Source organism: Physeter macrocephalus, chromosome 4 (assembly GCF_002837175.3).
Source record: "Physeter macrocephalus isolate SW-GA chromosome 4, ASM283717v5, whole genome shotgun sequence".
Taxonomy (NCBI): domain Eukaryota; kingdom Metazoa; phylum Chordata; class Mammalia; order Artiodactyla; family Physeteridae; genus Physeter; species Physeter macrocephalus.
In genome coordinates, this window is record NC_041217.1 from 85,941,098 (window position 1) to 85,960,928 (window position 19,831).

Sequence of the window (19,831 nt, forward strand, 5' to 3'; positions counted from 1 at the left end):
TGGCAGAGCATCGTGTTGGCTATCCATAACATGTTGTGTTACTGTGAGTACAGGATGTCATTCATCCGGCTCCCTGGTTCTGGGGACTATGGGGCACACTGTCAGTCTCTGCTTGGATCTGATAGCCTTATGAGGAGACCCAGATGAAACTGTTCTCATTCTGAAGTGACTGGCCAGAGGACTTTGACAGCCTCATGCCTAGCCTAGCTGCCTTTGCGAATGCAAAGAAGCAACTTTGTGGCTTATACATACTGGTGCTAATCTGTTGACTCACCAATTGTAGCTAGGCCTATAACTTCCCAACCTTACCCTGGGTCATCCTTCAGCTTCTCTAACCTTTGGACCAGGTGTGTGAGGAAAGGCCTGGGGTTTTGCAGGACAGTCATACCATGAAGATCTGAGGTAACAAAAACTGACAAGGGTTTCAGTCCGTGCTTGTGATTTCCACTTGTTCCTACCCGCTCCCATTTCACATCCACCTTCCCTTCTTAAATGCCTGCTCCATGCACGTCAAGTTCCTTCATCAGAAACAAAGATTAAGAGCTTACAGAGACTGCTTAACCAGCTCCCACGACAGCATAAAGTCAAATCCCTCACCTATAAACATATATTCTAGTAGTTCTGCTTCTCTGACTGAATGCTGACTGATACAGTTACGTACAAGGAAAATGATGATGTTACTGAGACTACCTAAAATGGTGCTTGTCATTACACTCTCAAAACACCCAAAATGTGTACTGTATCACATATTCTTACTGCCTTTCCAGTAGATATTTTAACTCCCTGAGGTAGGAACGTTTTATCTCTGTATGATCAGTGCAGGATTGTGCTTAGCACAGCAATTCTTTAGTGAATAATTTGGAACACCTCTGCTGACCCTATCGAAATCTCCTTTAAGTAACATGTTAATAATGATATCAGTCTGATTTCTATATAAGATGAATACATTAGCCATCAATAAATCATAAATACTGACTTAAATGATTTTTATATAATTAAAACCTTAGGAAGTCAATGAAAATGGCAATTATCCATATGGTACGTATTTTCAAATATTTCGTATTATGTAAGTTATCCATTTGTTTACAAGTAAATCCTTATACAAGTATGGGAGAATTAAATATAGACAAACCAATGGAAGGGCAGAATTTTCTAACTTATCTGCTGGATTTTTCGGAGTGATTTTATGACACATTGAGTCCATAATATTTTCTGTTGACATACTACTAAAATGAAAATAAAGTCAACGATATAATTTAATATACAAGATTTCCTTTAGTTATTTTAAGAATACCGAAAAGTTTTAAATTTCCCATAACCTGTCAGCAAGAAATAGCTTACCACTAACAGTTTTATAAACAATATTATCAGCTCAATGACATCTTTAATTTTTACCCATATAATAAATGTTGAAATAACATTTCAGAAAATTATGCATCTTGAAAAACTTTGTTTCAACCGTCACTTTATTGTAAGATGGTTGAATTAATTCAAATTTAAACTCTAACTTGACAATTTTTAGTCAGGTACCAAACTTTATTCAAAGCAGACTGCTTATTCAAAAGTGATCATGGAACAACTCAAAATGCCGAACAAGAAGGATGAGAGAAACATCTTACTGGCCAATAGATTGTTTTAATTCTCTCATTATATGAAACTCAAACTTTTCATTTTTAGGAAAGGGAAACTAACTTCAGTAGAGACCAATACAGAAGGATTTTGTCACATAGACTAGTTTCCATTTAGTCAGTCAACTGTTTCTAGTTGTCTCAATTGGGACAGATGCATTTACAGAGCTGGCTGTGCTTGAGCCTTCTTTGCGAGCAGCTTTAGATCTGCAATGCACTTGGCAATTGTCTCCTTCTCCTGTGATAAGGAAAGATAAAGCTGGTTAGACCTTTTCAAATCATGGAAGGGTATAAACACTGTAATTCTAAAGGATACCTCCTATAAGAGGTTCCTCGGAATCTCAAGATGGATTACTGGCTTAATATGATAGACTACAAAAAATTATTTAATTATTTAACATGGGGGAGATGCAAAATTTATTTTAAGCAAATGCAAGGAATTTAAAGTCCCCTGGCTCATAGCTTCTATGAGTGAAACCTGTTTAGAGGTTGAAGCTAGATACTCTTGTAACTATGTGCCACTGATGTTAGGTTTTACAGCTAAGAGTTGCTTGAAAAAGACCAACCTAACAAACATTAGTAATAGAGAAATGTTAAGAAAGAATAAAAATAACTTTTAGTCTCTTTTGTATACTTTTGTCTTTTCAAGTTTCTTAAATAAGTATATCACTTTTATGTAAAAGACAGTTTATTTTTAAAAACCCAAGGCATTAAATGTTGACAGACCCTGTTTTTCTAGTCCTGCATGGTTATGCAGAAAATGACCAGAAAAGCCTAAGTATACTATAAATCTAAGAAAGAAGAAATCAAGTCAAAAGTAAATAAAGAACATAAAATTTAAAAAGGAAGTCACATTTAGGTAAAAAATAGAAAACATTTCTGTTCAAGACCAATGAATTAAGTGGCTGGGAAGAGGAAATGGCATGGAATGGAAATCATGGAATTATTCAGAAAATGGAAGAGGCTCAGAAGTAACTTGTCCAGCCTCTGTTTTACAGAGAAATGAAATATGTTGTTTAATATTTCCCAAATGTTGGAACTTGAATATAGGTCTGTTCAATGAGTGTTCTCAACCATCTTTCCACTCTTTTTGAACCATGAGGTGAGAGACCCTTTGGAAGCCAAAGTTTGAGCAGGGAGGCAACCTACCAAGGCAATTGTACAGCATCTTCTAGGTTATCACTAACCAGAAAAGTGAACCAGGACCACCCCAATGTCTCTAGGCTAAAGACTCCTTACCAGCTATTTTTATCCTGTCAGAGATAGCAATACAACTCCAGAAGCTTCAAAACATCATGTACCTGCTGGGCAGAGATGCTCTGTACCACGTTCTTCTCCACCCAGTTTATCATGTGCTCTTGTTCCTTTTGACGCATCATATTCTGCACAGAGATGTGATAGTCCAGGCGATTTTTTACCTCCTTGTATACTCTATGCAGCCGTTCCCGGTAAGTAACTTCCAAGGCCATGGCAATGTTATTCTGAAGCAAAATTAAGAAGTGATGAAAACTGTTTGCACAGTTAAAGGATCACTTCCATTCTGAGGATTCTGCCCATTAGAATACCCATCATTACCTGTATTTTATGCAAAATTCATTTGTTTAATATGAATAGGTAACACATGCATGTGGTAGAAAAATGCTAATAGCATATAGTAAAAATATATTTAAAAGTATATGCAGTAAAAAATAAGTCTCCTCCAGCCCCTCCACAGGCTACCATCTTCCTCTATTTCTTGTATTCTCTCCCAGAAATATTTAATAAACAAAACACAGGTATATGTACACACATGAACATCACTTTTACTGATTATGACACAAAGACCCACCTTAATTTTTAAAGTTACATTGGATTCTACTATTTTGGTGTCTCATAATCCATAATTTATTTAAGCTCTATTAATAGATTAGGTTGCTTCCAATTCTTTAACAAATAATGCTGCTGCGTATATTGTATATGTCTTTGCACTTATGTGAGAATACTTGCTGGGTCAAATAATAGCTAATAACTGTTGAGAACCTACTATATTCTAAAGACTGTGTGTCAATTCAATTAAATCTTAAAATCACACCATGGGATAGTTACTATTATTATATTCATTTTACAGTGAGGAAGAAACTGAGGCAGATGCTAAGGAATTTGTCCAAGGTTATAGAGCAAATGAACTGTGAAGCCAAGACCTGACTACAAGGAGTCAGGCTACAAAGCCCATGCTCTTAAAGGTCCATTTTAACTTGTGATTAACACTGTCCAATTTCACAGAAAAGTTGTACTGCTTCATACCCTCACCAGCAACACAAATGCTTGTTACTCTAAACCCTGACCAATGGTGTTTATGAAACATTTTACTCTAGACTTTTCTGATAAAAATATCAATTTTAACTGTCATTATCTAAGGAGATTTACATATTTAGAAGCCATTTACATTTACTTATATCTTTATAAACTGTTCATGTCCTACACCTAGTTTTCTACTGGGATGTTGGCCTATCCTAAGGTAACTACCATTTTGTGTTACATGGAACGCATGTATTCTTCCTAGTTTGTCTCTTAACTTTGTTTATGGTAACTTCTACATGTAAAACTTAAATTTTTAAAAAGATCAACTTAATTTTTCCTCTTATAGTTCCTGGATTTTTAAAAATTGAAGTATAACTGACATACAATATTACATTAATTTCAGGTATACAAACACAATGATTCGGTATTTGCATATATTGTGAAATGATCACCACAATGGGTATAGTTAACATACATCACCACACAAGTTTCTGCATTTTGTTGTCTTTATTAAAGGCTTTGCCATTCCAAGGGTATTGTATTGTTTTTCATGTTCTCTTTTTGTACTTTTATGGTTTCATTTCTTATCTAAAGATCTTTAATTCATCTTAAATTTGTTTTGGTATAAGGCAAAAAGTAGGAAAACAACTCTGTATCTACAAAGATACCCATCTGTCTTTCCCCTCTAAGATGAAAATGCCACTGATCTAAACTACCTTATGCATTTAGGTCTATCTCTAGACCCTCTCTCTCAAGTGCTGTGCCAATCTTTCTATTCATGTAGTGTGCCAAGCTATTTAAAGTTCCTTTATAATTTTGAGCTTTAATATTTGGTAGGACTGTTCATTACTTCTCTTTTTCAGAATACTCCTGAATATTTTTTACTTTTTCTAGTAATAATCAATTTGTTCAAGTCCCAACACCCCCTACCCCTAGTCTATTAGTATTTTCTTTCTAGGAATGTGTAAAATTTAGAGATTAAAGTAGGGAGAATTTGATATCCTTATATTATTGAGTCTAGGTTCTTAGAACCTTATACCTCACAAGCATTTCACATTTTTCAAAGTAAATAGACTGTACATTTCTAGTTAAGTTTACTCCTAGGCATCTCTTCCTAAATGGTTTAACTTTTTCTCGTATATTTTCTGACTGATATTTGTATACAGAAGGCTACTGATTTTGTTTATTAGATATTAATTTTGTACCCAGATACCTTACTGAATTTGCTTATGGTTTTAAGAGTTACATTGATTCTCTCAGGTTTCTGAGGTATATAATCAAGTAATCTATAAGTAAGGATAACTTTATGTTTTCTAATTTTTATATCTCTTATTTCTTTCTCTTCTCTAATATCAGCTACTACTGCCAGAATAACATTGAATTAGTAATGGTGACAGGTATATTGTCATCTTCTAGTCTGCAATGAGAATCTTTATAGGTCTGCCTGTTTTATATAAAGGCTTGAGATATTAATCTCAAGTAGACCCTTAATACTTCTAGGTACATTTTTTTTAGTCCATTCACTCTCCTGTCCTTCTTTCTCCTGAAATCTCTAGTATATCTCCTTGACTACTTTCCTTTTCAACAAATGACCTACCTTCCTATTTCACTGAGAAAAATAAAACAAAGAACTTCACAAACTCCTACCACCGTATAAACCAATCTACCTGGACCCATACTCAAATACTTTGCCTTCCTTTCTTTAACTATGGCTGAACTGTCTGCTCTTGAAGCCAACCCTTCCACCTGTGTATTCTAAACTCTCTGGCCTACTGAAGGACACTGCTCCAGCAAATTCCTCCCTACTCCCACCCCTTTCTTGCATCAATTTTTCTCTCTCTACTAATTTCTATCAGATGCTAACATGTAATTATACTTTCAATCTTTTAAAAAAATCTCTCTTGATTACTACATCCTACCTTCTGAGCTACTGAGTAATTTCTTTGCCCACCAATACAGTAAAACTCCTTCACAATTTTGACAGTGATCTATACTGACTCCAATTTCTTTTTTTTTATTTTTTTTCCTTCAACTTACTCAAATAGCCCTTACCAAGGTCACCAACCTCCATGCTGCTAAATCCTATGCCAAACTCTTAGACCCTTACTACTTGACCGTAAGTAGGGCAACTATAAATTAAAATAATCCTTGTTTCCTTCAGTTATTTTCCTTCATGTTCCAGTCTTACAGCTGTGCCTCCTGTAAGCTCATGATTCCCTCATCTCCAGTATGGAATTCTCCCCAGTGATTCCAGACTCATACCTAATGGTCTACCTAACAACTCTATTTGCCTAACTCACTGGCATTTCGAACCAATGCATACAAGATTGAAGACTACTTTCAACAAGGCCATCAGAGTCGCCCTTCAAGACATGAGTGAGATCGTTATCACTCCTCTGCCCAAAAGATTCAATGACTTTCTCTCTCATTCTGAGTACAAGTCAAAGTTCTCACAGAAGCCTATAAGACTTTACATGACCTAGCCCTTGGCCACTCTCTGCCTGGCTTCCTTTTACCTTCCTCCTCACCCATTCCACTTCAGCTACAGTGGCTTCCTTACTTTTCCTTGTCTATACCAAGCAAGCTTCCAGGATTAGGGCCCTTGCAATTGTTCTTCCCTCTGCCTGGAATACTATTTCCTCAGAAATCCACACAGCCTGAACCATCACTTCGACAGTTCTCTGTTCAAATATCACATTAGAAGCCTTTCTAGACTGCCCAATAAAAATAGTAACTCCCTCCTTCTAAAATCTCTTTTCCTTTAACATAAGTTCATTATTCTACATGTACTTCACCCCAGGTGACATTCACATCTGCTTAATTATTTTTCTCCTGTCCTTCTCTCAACCCCTGGCTAGGAGAGAGACCCCAGAAAGGCAGACTTTGTTTTGCTCTCTGCTGTATTCCCAGAACCTTGTCTTGACCAGTGTCCACACATAAAATATACCTATTAAATAAATATAAATTTTAATGACTATCATTTGAATCTTATAAAAAAGCTACATCTTCAAAAGCCAGATTTTGTTTGTGCATACATAGTTTCTATGAGACAGGAAGCATTTAGATTGTAACCTAAATCTGCACAGAATGATATTTTAAAAATTTCTGAGGATTTCAAAAATTTATGTGCTTAAGAATCTCTCAGAATCCTATTTAAAAAAATACAGACTCTTGGATAGCTCCTAACAGAGGTTCTAATCTCACAGGTCTTGGAATGGGTCCAAAAATTTGCATCAAAGATGACTGATGCACATGGTACTGAGACTACACTAGGAAACAATGGCCCAGACCCTTAATATTTCAGATACTTATTTTACTTTAGCACCTAATTTTTCATTTCATAGGTGTTTCTATACGTAAAATTTCAATATAAGCTCGTCTCACTTTAAATATCAGGTATAAAGTACTGGGCTCAAAGTAAATAACAAAAAAATGCTTGAACATGTTCCTAAAGTTGTTTTAGAAACTAAATATTTTAGAATCTAATTATGCTTTGATCATGGTAAAAAGCTCTCCTGCCATCTGAATCTGCTTTGTGAATTTGGAATGTAAGGTATCAGATTTTCTTATAGCAAGTATGTTAAGTAAGACTTTCTTATAGCGAGCACATATGAAATGCACAGCATGTATTTCACCTACTGTATTTTACAGTGAACGCCATTTTTTAATCCGCTATAACTTAATGAATTATTTTCCCTCTGTGTGGATTCAAAACGTGTCTTTTTATACTTTTTACTCTTTCTAGTTTTAGAGTAATAATTCTAGTTATTTTTCTATTTGCTAGGTCCACTGAATAGTTAATAGCTGTAACTGCTATTTAGACCTCCACCCAAATATTCTCTTTTCTAAACAAAATATGCTCAACCTATCCAACTATTATTCCTCATAAGATTCTAATTTTTCGTGTTAAATGCACACAAATGAGTAACTTCACTTGCCTTAGAAAGTTCTGAAACCTACCCTCTGGACATCAAAAAGGTAATGGCGCTTTTGAACCAGTGCCTGCTGTGACTTCTCCAGATCAATTGCATCTTGGATTTGTTTGATGGAAGCCTGTTTCACTTCTTCCAGTTGGGCAATTTTTTGCTGCAAATTATGACATTTACAACAAAGATCAGTGAAAGTACCAAGGGTAATAAAAAACAAGTTTCATTTTATGCTTCCTCGAAGTCATAACCCTGATTTGTGAAAACACCCACACACAGGGAGAACTATATAAATCCTTAAAAAGAGTTGCCCCAAATAGCTATGCAGTATCTTGTTGAATGAACAAAACTATGGAAAAGCTGGAGAAAGTTTGGTAGATTTTTAAAACTTGATCTCAAGTTAGTAATAACATTAACACTTATAATTGAAATCATTATAATTAGATTCATTTCTATATGCTCTGCCCCTATCATTCATACCAAAACCATCACTTGATGGCTTTGACACAACTACTATGGTCTAAAATGGGAAATAAGCTTTATAGTTCTTACCTCATTGAGTTTATCAGCAAATTCCCCAACAGAGGCACCATATTTTTTAATTACATAGATAAGCACCCCTATTGTTGAAATGGCAGAGCAGGTCTCTGCAGTTATCACATATATTTCTTTGGAGAGTAAATATAAGATAAGCCCAGTTCCGAGCACGTAGGGTCCTAAAAGAAGAAAAAGTTATTTTATGATGGATATGCTATGTCTGAAAGGGGAAGACAGAGATACTTCCGCATTTAATTAGTTGAAGGTAAAGTTAATAATGATTTTAAATAATCAGATTCAAAGACGGAACACTAGATGAGAACCAGTATGGTAGGGTTGCAAGAACAAGGATCTGCACCCATGGAAATCTGACTCTGCAACTTATAAAACACTGAGCAATACAGATGATCTCTGAGCTTAGTTTCCTTAACTGTAATATGCAAATAGTACCTTCTTCATAGGGTTGATGAAATTGAGAAATAATGTATATTAAGTATCTGGTACAATTGCTCAACAAACAAGAAGTATTTTATAAAGATGTCAGGTTACTTCCAGAAGTAATTTGTGCAGCAAAATATACCATTTATTGAGTGGGGACATTGGTCAGAATAAAATTTAGCCACTCTTGCCTATTTACTGAATAGGAACCTGACACTGGAAATAAGCAAACAAAACAGATACAACTATGAAGCAGCATGTATGTAAAAGAACTAAATAACAGGATTCTCAATTCCTGTAGCATCTTATTATAATGCTTCAAATATAGCCATCTTTTTCTTTAACCAGGCCATGAATTCTGAAAGGACACAAACCATAAGGTACATTTCTTTAGGATTTTCCTCTATGCCTCATTAGATGCGAGGTAAGGTCAAAGCAGGTCTTTGGGGAAGCAGTTTACAATGTTTTTGAGCAATACAGGTACCAAAGGATGTTAGGATATACTATGAGAATAAAAGGGTTACATTCTCAAATATATTTTACCCAGTTTCCCATACAAAGTTTCAACAGTTCATTTTTTAAAAAACATTTGCCTTCAATGTATAAATTTTAAATGTGAATTTATAAGAAAGGCCTATCATATGTAGCATTTTTATCAGCTATGGAGGTCTGAGGAAATTAATGTTTCTTGCAATTTTAGTTACAGAAATGCTATCTTAGGCCACTCCCTGGAGAGATTAAAAAAAAATCTTTGGTTTTCAATGTTTCATGGTCATAGCAATATTTGGGTACAGCAAGAGAGGCAGTGCGTGTAGTAGAAAGAACACTAAACTTAACTGTAGAACCTGTGTTTAAGTCCAAATCAGTCACTAAAGAGAGAATAAATCTCAGCATATTCTTTGTTTTCTAGTTCTGGGTAATAAAAATGTCTTCATAGGGCTTCCCTGGTGGCACAATGGTTGAGAATCCACCTGCCAATGCAGGGGACACTGGGTTTGAGCCCTGGTCCGGGAAGATCCCACATGCCGCAGAACAACTAAGCCCATGAGCCACAACTACTGGGCCTGTGCTCTAGAGCCCGCGGAGCCACAACTACTGAGCCTGTGCTCTAGAGCCTGCGGAGCCACAACTACTGAGCCTGTGCTCTAGAGCCTGCGGAGCCACAACTACTGAGCCTGTGTGTCTAGAGCCCGTGCTCCACAAAAAGAGAAGCCGGCGCACCGCAACAAGGAGTAGCCGCCGCTCGCCACAACTAGAGAAAGGCTGCACACAGTAACGAAGACCCAATGCAGCCAAAAATAAATAAATAAATTTATTATTTAAAAAAGTCTTCACAGAACTGTCGTATGGATTAAATAGTGAAAGCATATCGTATTATAAAAATGTAAGGTTTCAGTACAGTTTATGCCTTTTTATTTATTTTAAATAAAATTATTTATTTATTTGGCTGCATTGGGTCTTCGTTGCTGTGTGTGGGCTTTCCCTAGTTGCGGCACGCAGGCTTCTCACTGCAGTGGCTTCTCTTGTTGCGGAGCAGGGGCTCTAGGCACGCAGGCTTCAGTAGCCGTGGCTCGCGGGCTCTAGAGCGCAGGCTCAGTAGTTGTGGCGCACGGGCTTAGTTGCTCCGTGGCATGTGGGATCTTTCCGGACCAGGGCTCGAACCTGTGTCCCCTGCATTGGCAGGCGGATTCTTAACCACTGCGCCACCAGGGAAGTCCCTATGCCTTTTTAAAAGGAAAAAAAACCTGATAAATATGGTCCAGCTTTTTTCATAATTATACATACAACACATAGTCTCTATTGCCTTACCTGGCTTTATTATAATCCATAGCTCTTTCTATCATTACCTGAAAGTGTATTACACAGTTACTCAATTTTGGTTTTTTTGGCCGCTCTGTGCGGCTTGCAGGATCTTAGTTCCTTGACCAGGGATGGAAGCCGGGCCCCTGCAGTGAAAGCACCGAGTCCTAACCACTGGACCGCCAAGGAATTCCCCAGTTACTCATTTCCTTATTGTCTATCCTACAAAAGAATGTTATGTTTCACGATGGCAGGCACTTTAGTTCACCACTGTATGCCTAGAACAGTGCCTAGCACAGAGCAGGCAGTCAATAAATTTGGTGTAGCAGAAATGGAGACAATGTTATAAAATCAAGTTAAAATCCCAAACAAATTTATTCCAAAGACAAGTTAAAGCAACCAATCAATTCTTACATTGAATCACCTCCACACTTTACTTTTGAAAACAGCTGACTTGATTTTTCTGGTACATGGGGAAGAGGTTAAGAGGCCACTAAAACGCTAGATTAACATAAACCATACCATCTAAACATATTATCAAACACTGGGCAAATGCTCACCTGTTACACCAGTTTTAGGATAAAGGAACTGGAAAAATTCCTCAGGGATCAGCCCAAAACGAACTTTTCCTCCATATTCAGGAAGAGGTGGTACAGGGGCAAGACTTGGCTGCCCTTTGTGAAAGATCCTTGTTGCCTGCAATACCCTACAGGTAGGAATTACACAAATATAAAGCCTATTCTTTAAAGAGAACACAATGTATGAACAACTGTAGAAAAGAACAAATAGGGATGAGGATTGAGGCTGTTTCCCACTGTCTTAATGGGAACAGAACAGACCAAGAACAGGAAGGTTAGGGTCCCATAATTAGCTGTGTGATAAGGGGAAACAACGTACTTAAAAGCTGTATGTAACCTTCTACCCAATACTAGAATCCCTTCTGTTAAGTCTCACGGGTCATCTGTCTAGCACTTTACATGTCTATTAACAGCAATGAATTATGTAAGAACATAGACTCTGCAGCCGGACTATCTGGTTTCAAATTTTAATTTATGCTTTTGTAGTCTCTGATTTCTCTAAAGCAAAGTGGGAACAAAGAATATGACTTTAGAGGGTTGTTGTGAGGATTAACTGAGTTAATAAATGTAAAGTATATAGAATGGTGCTTGGCATATGGTAAAGTTTTATGTAAGTGGTTAGCTATTACATGTCCACTGTGTTGTGAGCTCCAATGGCAAGAACTTTGACCTTTTTGAATATTCTCCGTATTGGGGTGCTAAATAACCACTAAGTGAAACATGCTTTTTCAGTGTTGGATAGCTCTAACTATGTTCATTCTTTGAATTGAACTGCTATATACATCCTTGAAACCTCTATCCACTGGTTCTAATATTATTTTTCTATGTAAGATAACACTCATGTATCTGGGTTAAACATCTCAGTTCCTTACAATCCTGACTGTCCACAAGCAGCAAACTGGTTTTGTTTACAAAAATGAAGTATACAGAACTGAACATAATACTGAACTGAAATATAGCTTGACTAATTCATTCAACCTACAAATATCAATACATATTGAGAACTTGCTATTGCCATTATTGGGCTTGAACCACTGTACTATTATCATGGATTTGCGAACTATTCTCGTCTTTAAAGTTGCCTAAGATTGCATTTGTAGCAGTTACAGCATACTGGTACGTAAGATTCTGATGAAATAAAATCCTCTAGCCTTTTCATATCTGCTGTCGAGCTAAATCTCCTTCAAATTCTAAGTATGTTTTTGTCCCTCACCTCTCCTCTCTTTTATCTCCTTGCAATGTAAGAGTTTACATTATTTCATTGATTACTGTTCACTGCTTGTCTTTTGAATATTATTTCTGCTTCCCAATGTATTGAGTTACCTCACCAACTTCTGAAATCTGAGAATCATGCTCAAGTTTCTTTCATTTTAATCAGGGTTTCTAAACCTCAGCACTACTGACATTTTGAACTATTGACAACTCTTTGTTGTGGAAGGCTGTTCTGTGCACTTAGAGTAATTAGGAGTATCCCTGTGGCCTTTGTACACCAGATGCCAGTAGCATCCCCCCTCCTACCCAGTGGTGACAACCAAAAATGTCTCCAGACATTGCCAAAAGTCCCTTGGAGGGCAAAACTGCCCCAGGTTGAGAACCACTGACTTAAATCATAGCACTAAAGAACTTGCTTTAGGGGAACACAAATCCTCTCCCTAACTGGCTGTCTCAGTTCAAGCCCTCATCTACTCCTGCCTAAACAAGTAAGCAATCCAAAATCTGTTCTCTTGGCTTCTCCTCAAATACCCCTTGAACCTAGCCCCCTCTCTGCTGCTTTGAAAGTTTTTAAAATGCAAATTTGACTTTAAAACTCTTCAACAGGCTCTCTCCTGCCCACAGAAATCAAACTACTTACTACAGCATACGTGATTCAGCACCTGTCAAATTTTATATCCTCATCTTCCTTCATTCTCCTACTCTCCAGCCATGTGGAATTACTTAGCTTTCAAAAACCAAAAAAAAAAAAAAAACCCAAAAAACATACCTCATGCTGCTCCTTCTGCCTGGTATAACTTTCAGTTAATGCCTGCCAAGACCAACCAGCCTTCAGAACATCTTGAGTATATCCTTTATAAAGGCCTTCCAATCTTGGGTTGACAATTACTCACTCAACAAAACATTTACTGACTTTCTACTTATATTAGGTACCGGGAGTACAGCAATAAGCAGACAAAGTCCCAGCCTCTGACATTCTAGTGGGGGTTTGGGAAGTGTGAGTGTATAGGTCCATACACAATTTCAGACAGTTGTTAAGTTCCATGAAGAAAAATAGGTGAAGGAAGGGGCTAAGGAGCAATGGAGTGGGAGAAAGGCTTTTTTGGTAGATCAGATGACGTTTGAGCCAATGACCTGGGGAAAAGAGAGAAGAGCAAGTACAAAGATCCTGAGGCAACAATAAGCTTGGCAGTTTTCAGAGGAATAGCAAGAAGGCCAGTAAGGCTAGAGAATGAGCTAAAAAGAGAATGTAAGAAGGTAAATCAAGAGGTAGGATGGGGTCAACTCATGTCGAACTTTCTGTGTTATCGTAAGTTTGGATTTTATTTCAAGCGGGACGGGCAGCTCTAGAGGGTTTTGCAGGGGAAGGGTGGGGGGACTGACATAATCCCTGTGGCTACAGTGAGGATGGCCTGTAATGGGACAAGAATATAGATTCAAGGAGACTAGTTAGGAGACAACTGAAATAGCCTAGGTGAAACGTGATGGTGGTTCACACTCCTGTAGCAGTGGTAGTGAAAGAAGTATTCAGAGTCTGGATATAATCTGGAGAAAGAGCCTTACTTATGTATTAGACATGAAATGTGAAAGAGAAATCAAGGATGCTCCTTGCATTTTGTATATGTATTTATTACCTATATTACAATTATTTACTTGTCTATATGGAATCTTTCTTCTCTGAAAAGTTGGAAGCAGCCAATTATAGCCTCACTTTATTGCTTATACAAAAATTACAGACAAACCAAAGCCACTTTTTCAAGTTACAGGATTGTTATCAAATTTTGCAAGATTTAGGACTAAGTCTGGAAGTAAAAAGAGAAATCCCAAAGAAAACTGACATGTTTTATGAAATATCAGTAACACCTTCTAATATTTACTCGGTACATACTATGTACCAAGTACTGTTTTTAGGGTTCCCAGGAATTAATTCTCTTAATTTTCACACTCCATAATGTACTATTCTATTTTGCAGAAGGGGAAATTAAGGTTCCACAGTAAGGTCCCACTTGTAAGTGGAGGAGCCCGGTGTACCCTCTTTCAGCTTTGGAATCCCCACTGTAAACTACTACTTTATAGCTGCCTCCTCTGGCAGACAGTGCGTGAGGTCCACAAAGGCAGGTACTTAACCTTACTCATTTTTGTATGTTCGGTTATGTGGGTAGCAAGATAAATATTTACTGAAACGACAAATAATTCCTCTGACCTGACAGTAAAAGTTGGAATCTAGAAAACAGATTAAAAACAATATGCTTCATTGTTTTATTTAACAAAACTTGTCCTCGGGTATGCAATCTAGTAACCCCGACTAGGGATGCCGCAGCTGTGCCTAGCTGAAGGTCACAAGGGAGAGGGGCGGGGCTTAGGGAACACCAAAACCAGTTTCTAGTTTTGTTAGAACACATCACTTGTTCTCTTAACCTTTGCTATTAGGTGACACAACGGTGTTCCAGGCAGTAAAAGGAGCACACGTTTCAGTAAGACTTGAAACGTTCCAAAATAACCTAAAGAAAGGTAATTACCGGCCTAAAGCTAAATGCAGACTACCCAGAAGTGAAATAGGTGATAAAACAAGGACAAAACGGAGTATTACACCCCTTACACTTACCCTGGACCGAGGAGAGCTGCGTTCTTCAGAGAGGGAGCTACAAATACACAAGGCACAGGTTAGCAAAGTCACGGTGAAATCTGGTTTGCCCCCTCCTCGGTCCCCGCGGAGCCCAATCACTAAGGCCATGCGTCCCCCATTCCTATTCCCCGAGACCCCACACTCTGCTTCTGAGCGGCACTAATCAACCCTCCACTCAGGCCCAAATCTCGCCGCGCCTTTCACCCCTTTTCCTCCCACCCGCTCCAAGTAACCCTAGACGCGCTGGTTTGCAATCACTCTGCTAGCCCGGACCAGGGTCTGTACCTCTCACCTGCTGCGGTAGCGGCAGAAAGTACCACCCGGGACAGCATTGTCAGAAAACGTCCACACAACAGTCTTCGGGCCCCAATGACCGCTACGCGAGACTCTGTCAGGGGCAAAAACAAGATGGTCGCTCACAAGTATCGCGAGAAGAGAACCTCGTGCCCTTTTCCATCAACTTCCGGTCTATTTTTTTTTTTTTTTTTTTTTGGCGATAAGAAGCACAGAGCACTGAGAGCCCGCGGCAAGAGGTTGCCTGCTGGAAAGCGGAATGGAATCGTAGAAGCAATTCTCGCGAGATGTAGAGAGGCTGTAGCCTGGCCAGAGGGGCGGAGGCCTATAGAGGGACCACGTGGTGGCTCGCGGAGCTGAGTCTCCGACGGGCGTCCAGTTTGGGTCTAGGTTGGAGTTGGAATCGTGGAGATGCGGAAGGAAACCCCGCCCCCGCTAGTGCCCCCGGAGGCCCGGGAGTGGAACCTTCCCCCTAATGCGCCCGCCTGTATGGAGCGGCAGTTGGAGGCTGCGCGGTACCGGTCGGGTGAGCCTAGGTCCTGGGTCTGGGAGTTCCCTCACCCCACCCCGAATGCCTTTTCCCGGGACTAAACCTTCCAGCCTGCCCCCAGACCCCCGCTTACCCCGCGTGCCATCCTCACCCCTGCCTCGCGTCGCTGAGCTCAGTCCCCAGCCGTGCTCGGCGTTGCTGGGCTCCGATCCAGACCCGGCCAGCTGGATGCTGGGCGGTCACCAGGGAGATTAGCCCTTCCACTCCTCACGCGCTGACAACTTGTATCTCCCTTAGATGGGGCGCTTCTGCTCGGGGCTTCTAGCCTGAGTGGCCGCTGCTGGGCTGGCTCCCTCTGGCTTTTCAAGGACCCTTGTGCCGCCCCCAACGAAGGTTTCTGCTCCGCTGGAGTCCAGACGGAGGCCGGAGTGGCTGACCTCACTTGGGTAGGAGACAGAGGAATCCTAGTGGCTTCCGATTCAGGTGAGTCACTTTCAACCTTACAGGTGGGATGGAGGCCAGGGGTATAGGTCGGGCTGGGCTCAATTTTTAAAATTCCATACTCAGTTCTTGGGGGAGCTTGAGGGTGTTGGTCCCGAAGGAGAGTAACTGTGTAGGTAGGAAATACCTTTCCCAAGATTCTAAATTGTTTGGTGGAAATTCCTAGCAAAATCCATAACAAAATTAAGAAATTAATTGGAACTATTTTTCTTGTCTGTAGCCACCCAACCCCAAACCAACGATAATCTTGATCTTAAAGATGATGCCGAGGCCAATCTGTGCTCTTTCCATTTCTTCCCATTTTATTCTTAAATGTCTTTATTCTGCTTTCTTTACCTTGAATGTCAGACTCAGCAATGGAGGCTTTGACATTAAAAAAAAAAAGAAATCAGAATATGGACGTTGGCAGGCATTGCATGGAAGGATAAAGGTGGGACATTAAAGATTGAGCCTCTCTGGCGATTGAGCTTGAACACTATATTCAGGGCAGCTATTTGGGGATTTTCTGTACTTAGTCACTGTACAACATATTTTTATGTTATTCAACATATTTTTATGACTCTAAGACATTTATTCAAATTGTTCAACAAATACTTTAGTGTCCAAATAACTGGGAATATTTAACTGTACGGACTGTGTGCTACTCAGATCATTGGGGAGATTTCCTCCTTGTCTCCTGAGAGCTTAGAATCCTAGAAGCGAATTGCTGTCTTGGCATAATCCAAGCTTGTTTCCCTCACCCTCCTCCCCACCCCCAACAGGTGCTGTTGAATTGTGGGAGCTGGATGAGAATGAGACACTAATTGTCAGCAAGTTCTGCAAGTATGAGCACGATGACATCGTGTCTACAGTCAGTGTCCTAAGCTCTGGCACGCAAGCTGTCAGTGGTAGCAAAGACTTCTGGTGGGTCCCTCCTCTCATCGCTCCTGTTTCTGGGCCTCCTTTGGGTGTCTTTAGCATCATATTAGCCTCATTAAATAATGTTTTGGGCTCATTATGAGAACCCAGTGACTAATTATGACATGTCTCTAAGGTTTCTTAGAGATTTTTGCAATCCATTGTAAAAGTAGGCTGTACCAGAAGTCCAGTAGGCAAAGACATAGGACGTTCTTATTTGAACACACGTTTTTATGTAGGTAGTGTAGGTCAAATTAAGTCTCTGTTTCCTTTTGCTTCTTAGCATCAAAGTTTGGGACCTTGCTCAGCAGATGATTCTGAACTCATACCGAGGTGAGTGCATGTTCTTTCCTTTTCAGTCCTGGCCTTGGTTGTTTTGTTTTTATTTTCCCCTTTGTGCTCTTTGACCTTTGCTTGCATGTTAGTGATATCAATTCTTTGCTCTCCTGCCTGGTAGTGTATTTCTTCCAAAACTATGGTCAGGATCCAATGTCGATTCTAGCCCTTTTCATAATTTTCCTATTTTTTTTTTTTTTTTTATTGACAGCCTCACCACCTTCTTGGTCATCTGAGGCTGAAAATCCCAGTCCTCTTCCACTCCTCCTGTTTCCCACTATCAGTTGGTCCCCAAGTTCTTTGGAGTCTTTTTCCATTTCATCAGTGACCTTCCGTTCCATTTCTTATGCTCCCATTTACTTTCAGGCTTTATCTTATACAGACGGTGGCACTCATCTCATTGTTCTACCTGTAATCTTTAGTCTTTCATTGGTTTCTTGTGGCTTGCAGGTTAAAATCTCATGTTCATGTCCTGGCATTCAAGCCTTTTTACTGTCACTCCTTCAAGCATACCATGCTATCTAAACCCGATCACAGTAGATCTTTGGCATTTTCCAAGTATAAACCCTGATACTTGTGAACCTTGAACTTTTGAATATTCATCTCCATAAAATCTCATTTTTTTGGTGAGAACCATCACTTTCTATTAATGTTCCTTTTTCTGCTCACTTTCATTAGAAGCACTAGCAGTTGGCTTTATTTTGGGAGCCATTCCTCATGAAGATACCAAATCTTAATGAAGATAATGTATAGAGCGTTAATGTGTGTGTGGCTAAGAGATGTAGATATGGGTGATCACTGGTTTCCCCAGTGACTAAGTGCCTTTCTCTGCCAGTTGTAACTTCAAAGTGCGTGATTCAGATATGGGAAGCAAAATCATAGACTCATATATCTCCTGGAGCTTCAGGGTCACTTGCAGATAGTTAGACAATAATGTTAAAATGTCAGTGCTCAAAGTCTACTATACTTGCCTTTTGTTTCCTAGACTTATGATGTGTTTTGCTGGTCAATGCTAAATAACTTTTTTTCAGCACTTGTTCCTTTCAGCCTTTTTAATTAGTTCTTTGTGTTTATTCTTATTCCCCCCACTGATTCCAAATTCCTTGAGGGCAGAGGAACCACATATTTTTTTCATCTTTTGTACTCCCCCATGGTGTTTGTCCCAAAGCTTTGCTTTTCTCAGGTGAGCAATATATTCCTTTTCCTTGTGTTGGCTTTTCATGGATTCTATGGAAGGTAGTTTGAGCCCACACTTCTGTCTCAGGGCAGAGCCACATTCAGACTATCTCAGAAAGTCTGGTTAAATCACTTTGGATAAGGTGGTTTCCACAGCCTGTAATTAACGTTTAGCGGAGACCTTTCACATTTTTAGCATGTAGCCCTAAAAGAATTTTGAAAAACTGTACCCTCTCACACATTTTTTTTTTTTTTTTTTTTTTTTTTTTTTTTTTGTGGTACGCAGGCCTCTCACCGTTGTGGCCTCTCCCGTTGCGGAGCACAGGCTCCGGACGCGCAGGCTCAGCGGCCATGGCTCACGGGCCCAGACGCTCCGCGGCATGCGGGATCTTCCCGGACCGGGGCACGAACCCGTGTCCCCTGCATCGGCAGGCGGACTCTCAACCACTGCACCACCAGGGAAGCCCCCTCTCACACATTTTAAAATTAGTATCTAATTTAAATTTAACTAGTTGCAAAGAAAGTTATATCTGGCCATGTCATTTATTGTACACTTATAAAATATGTTTCTCAAAATTTTGGATTTGCAGATTAAGCTCATTTTCATTTATGTAAAACATCTACCAAATAACCTAACTGCCAAAAACCATATGCACTGTTAAGCCAGTTGGCCAAATGAGACTTAACTTTCAGTCAGAAAAAGTCTGACTTCATTTTTAAATTCAGATAAGCTTATGAGATGTCCTTATGACAACCACCTGTCATATGTTTCAAAATTCTCATTATTAAAGAGAAGAGATGAGTCACAGAACCACACTTGTGTTTGTGGTGTGGCTGAGAAAGGCCAGCCTCCTTCACAGAATTTTACGCAGGTGCTCTTTCTTTGTCTCAGGAAAAGCCCCTTTTGTTTTTTTTTGTTTGTTTGTTTTTTTAAAGAAGATGTTGGGGGGTAGGAGTTTTATTAATTAATTTATTTATTTTTGCTGTGTTGGGTCTTCCTTTCTGTGCGAGGGCTTTCTCCAGTTGTGGCAAGTGGGGGCCACTCTTCATCGCAGTGCGCGGGCCTCTCACTATCGCGGCCTCTCTTGTTGCGGAGCACAGGCTCCAGACGC

General features: G+C 39.4%; 2 protein-coding genes across 4 annotated transcripts in view; one reads left to right on the top strand and one right to left on the bottom strand.

The window, feature by feature from the left end:
* Positions 1-1,448: 1,448 nt before the first annotated feature.
* Positions 1,449-16,036, bottom strand: ATP5PB (ATP synthase peripheral stalk-membrane subunit b). Of its 2 annotated transcripts, none has more exons than XM_024119651.3 (8): positions 15,943-16,036; positions 15,318-15,413; positions 15,005-15,041; positions 11,170-11,315; positions 8,387-8,550; positions 7,869-7,994; positions 2,930-3,109; positions 1,449-1,866 (listed from the first exon to the last, which is right to left on the bottom strand). In XM_024119651.3, exons 2-8 carry the CDS (start codon positions 15,355-15,357, stop codon positions 1,789-1,791), a joined length of 771 nt encoding a protein of 256 aa, XP_023975419.1. In that variant the 5' UTR covers positions 15,358-15,413; positions 15,943-16,036; the 3' UTR covers positions 1,449-1,788. The 2 variants fall into 2 exon arrangements, with proteins under 2 accessions (XP_023975419.1, XP_007101748.2); XM_007101686.3 differs by having other exon boundaries at positions 15,961-15,976.
* The window catches only part of WDR77 (WD repeat domain 77), a 9,219-nt gene continuing 4,925 nt past the window's right edge, over positions 15,538-19,831 (top strand). Inside the window, exons 1-4 of one of the 2 annotated variants that reach the window (XM_024119650.3) lie at positions 15,538-15,845; positions 16,107-16,292; positions 17,072-17,213; positions 17,491-17,540. In XM_024119650.3, coding sequence (XP_023975418.1) covers positions 15,731-15,845; positions 16,107-16,292; positions 17,072-17,213; positions 17,491-17,540 — 493 coding nt within the window. In that variant the 5' untranslated portion in view covers positions 15,538-15,730. The remainder of the gene's footprint in view (positions 15,846-16,106; positions 16,293-17,071; positions 17,214-17,490; positions 17,541-19,831) is intronic. The other variant, XM_007101685.4, reaches the window with a different exon arrangement.

Bases quoted from the DNA above. Each gene is read 5' to 3' on its own strand.
- ATP5PB (XM_024119651.3), bottom strand. From the start codon at position 15,357: ATGCTGTCCCGGGTGGTACTTTCTGCCGCTACCGCAGCAG. The intron at 7,995-8,386 runs GTAAGAACTATA...CATAATTTGCAG, and splicing joins TTGCTGATAAACTCAATGAG to CAAAAAATTGCCCAACTGGA. The intron at 3,110-7,868 runs GTAGGTTTCAGA...ATTTTGCTTCAG, and splicing joins ACCTTTTTGATGTCCAGAGG to AATAACATTGCCATGGCCTT.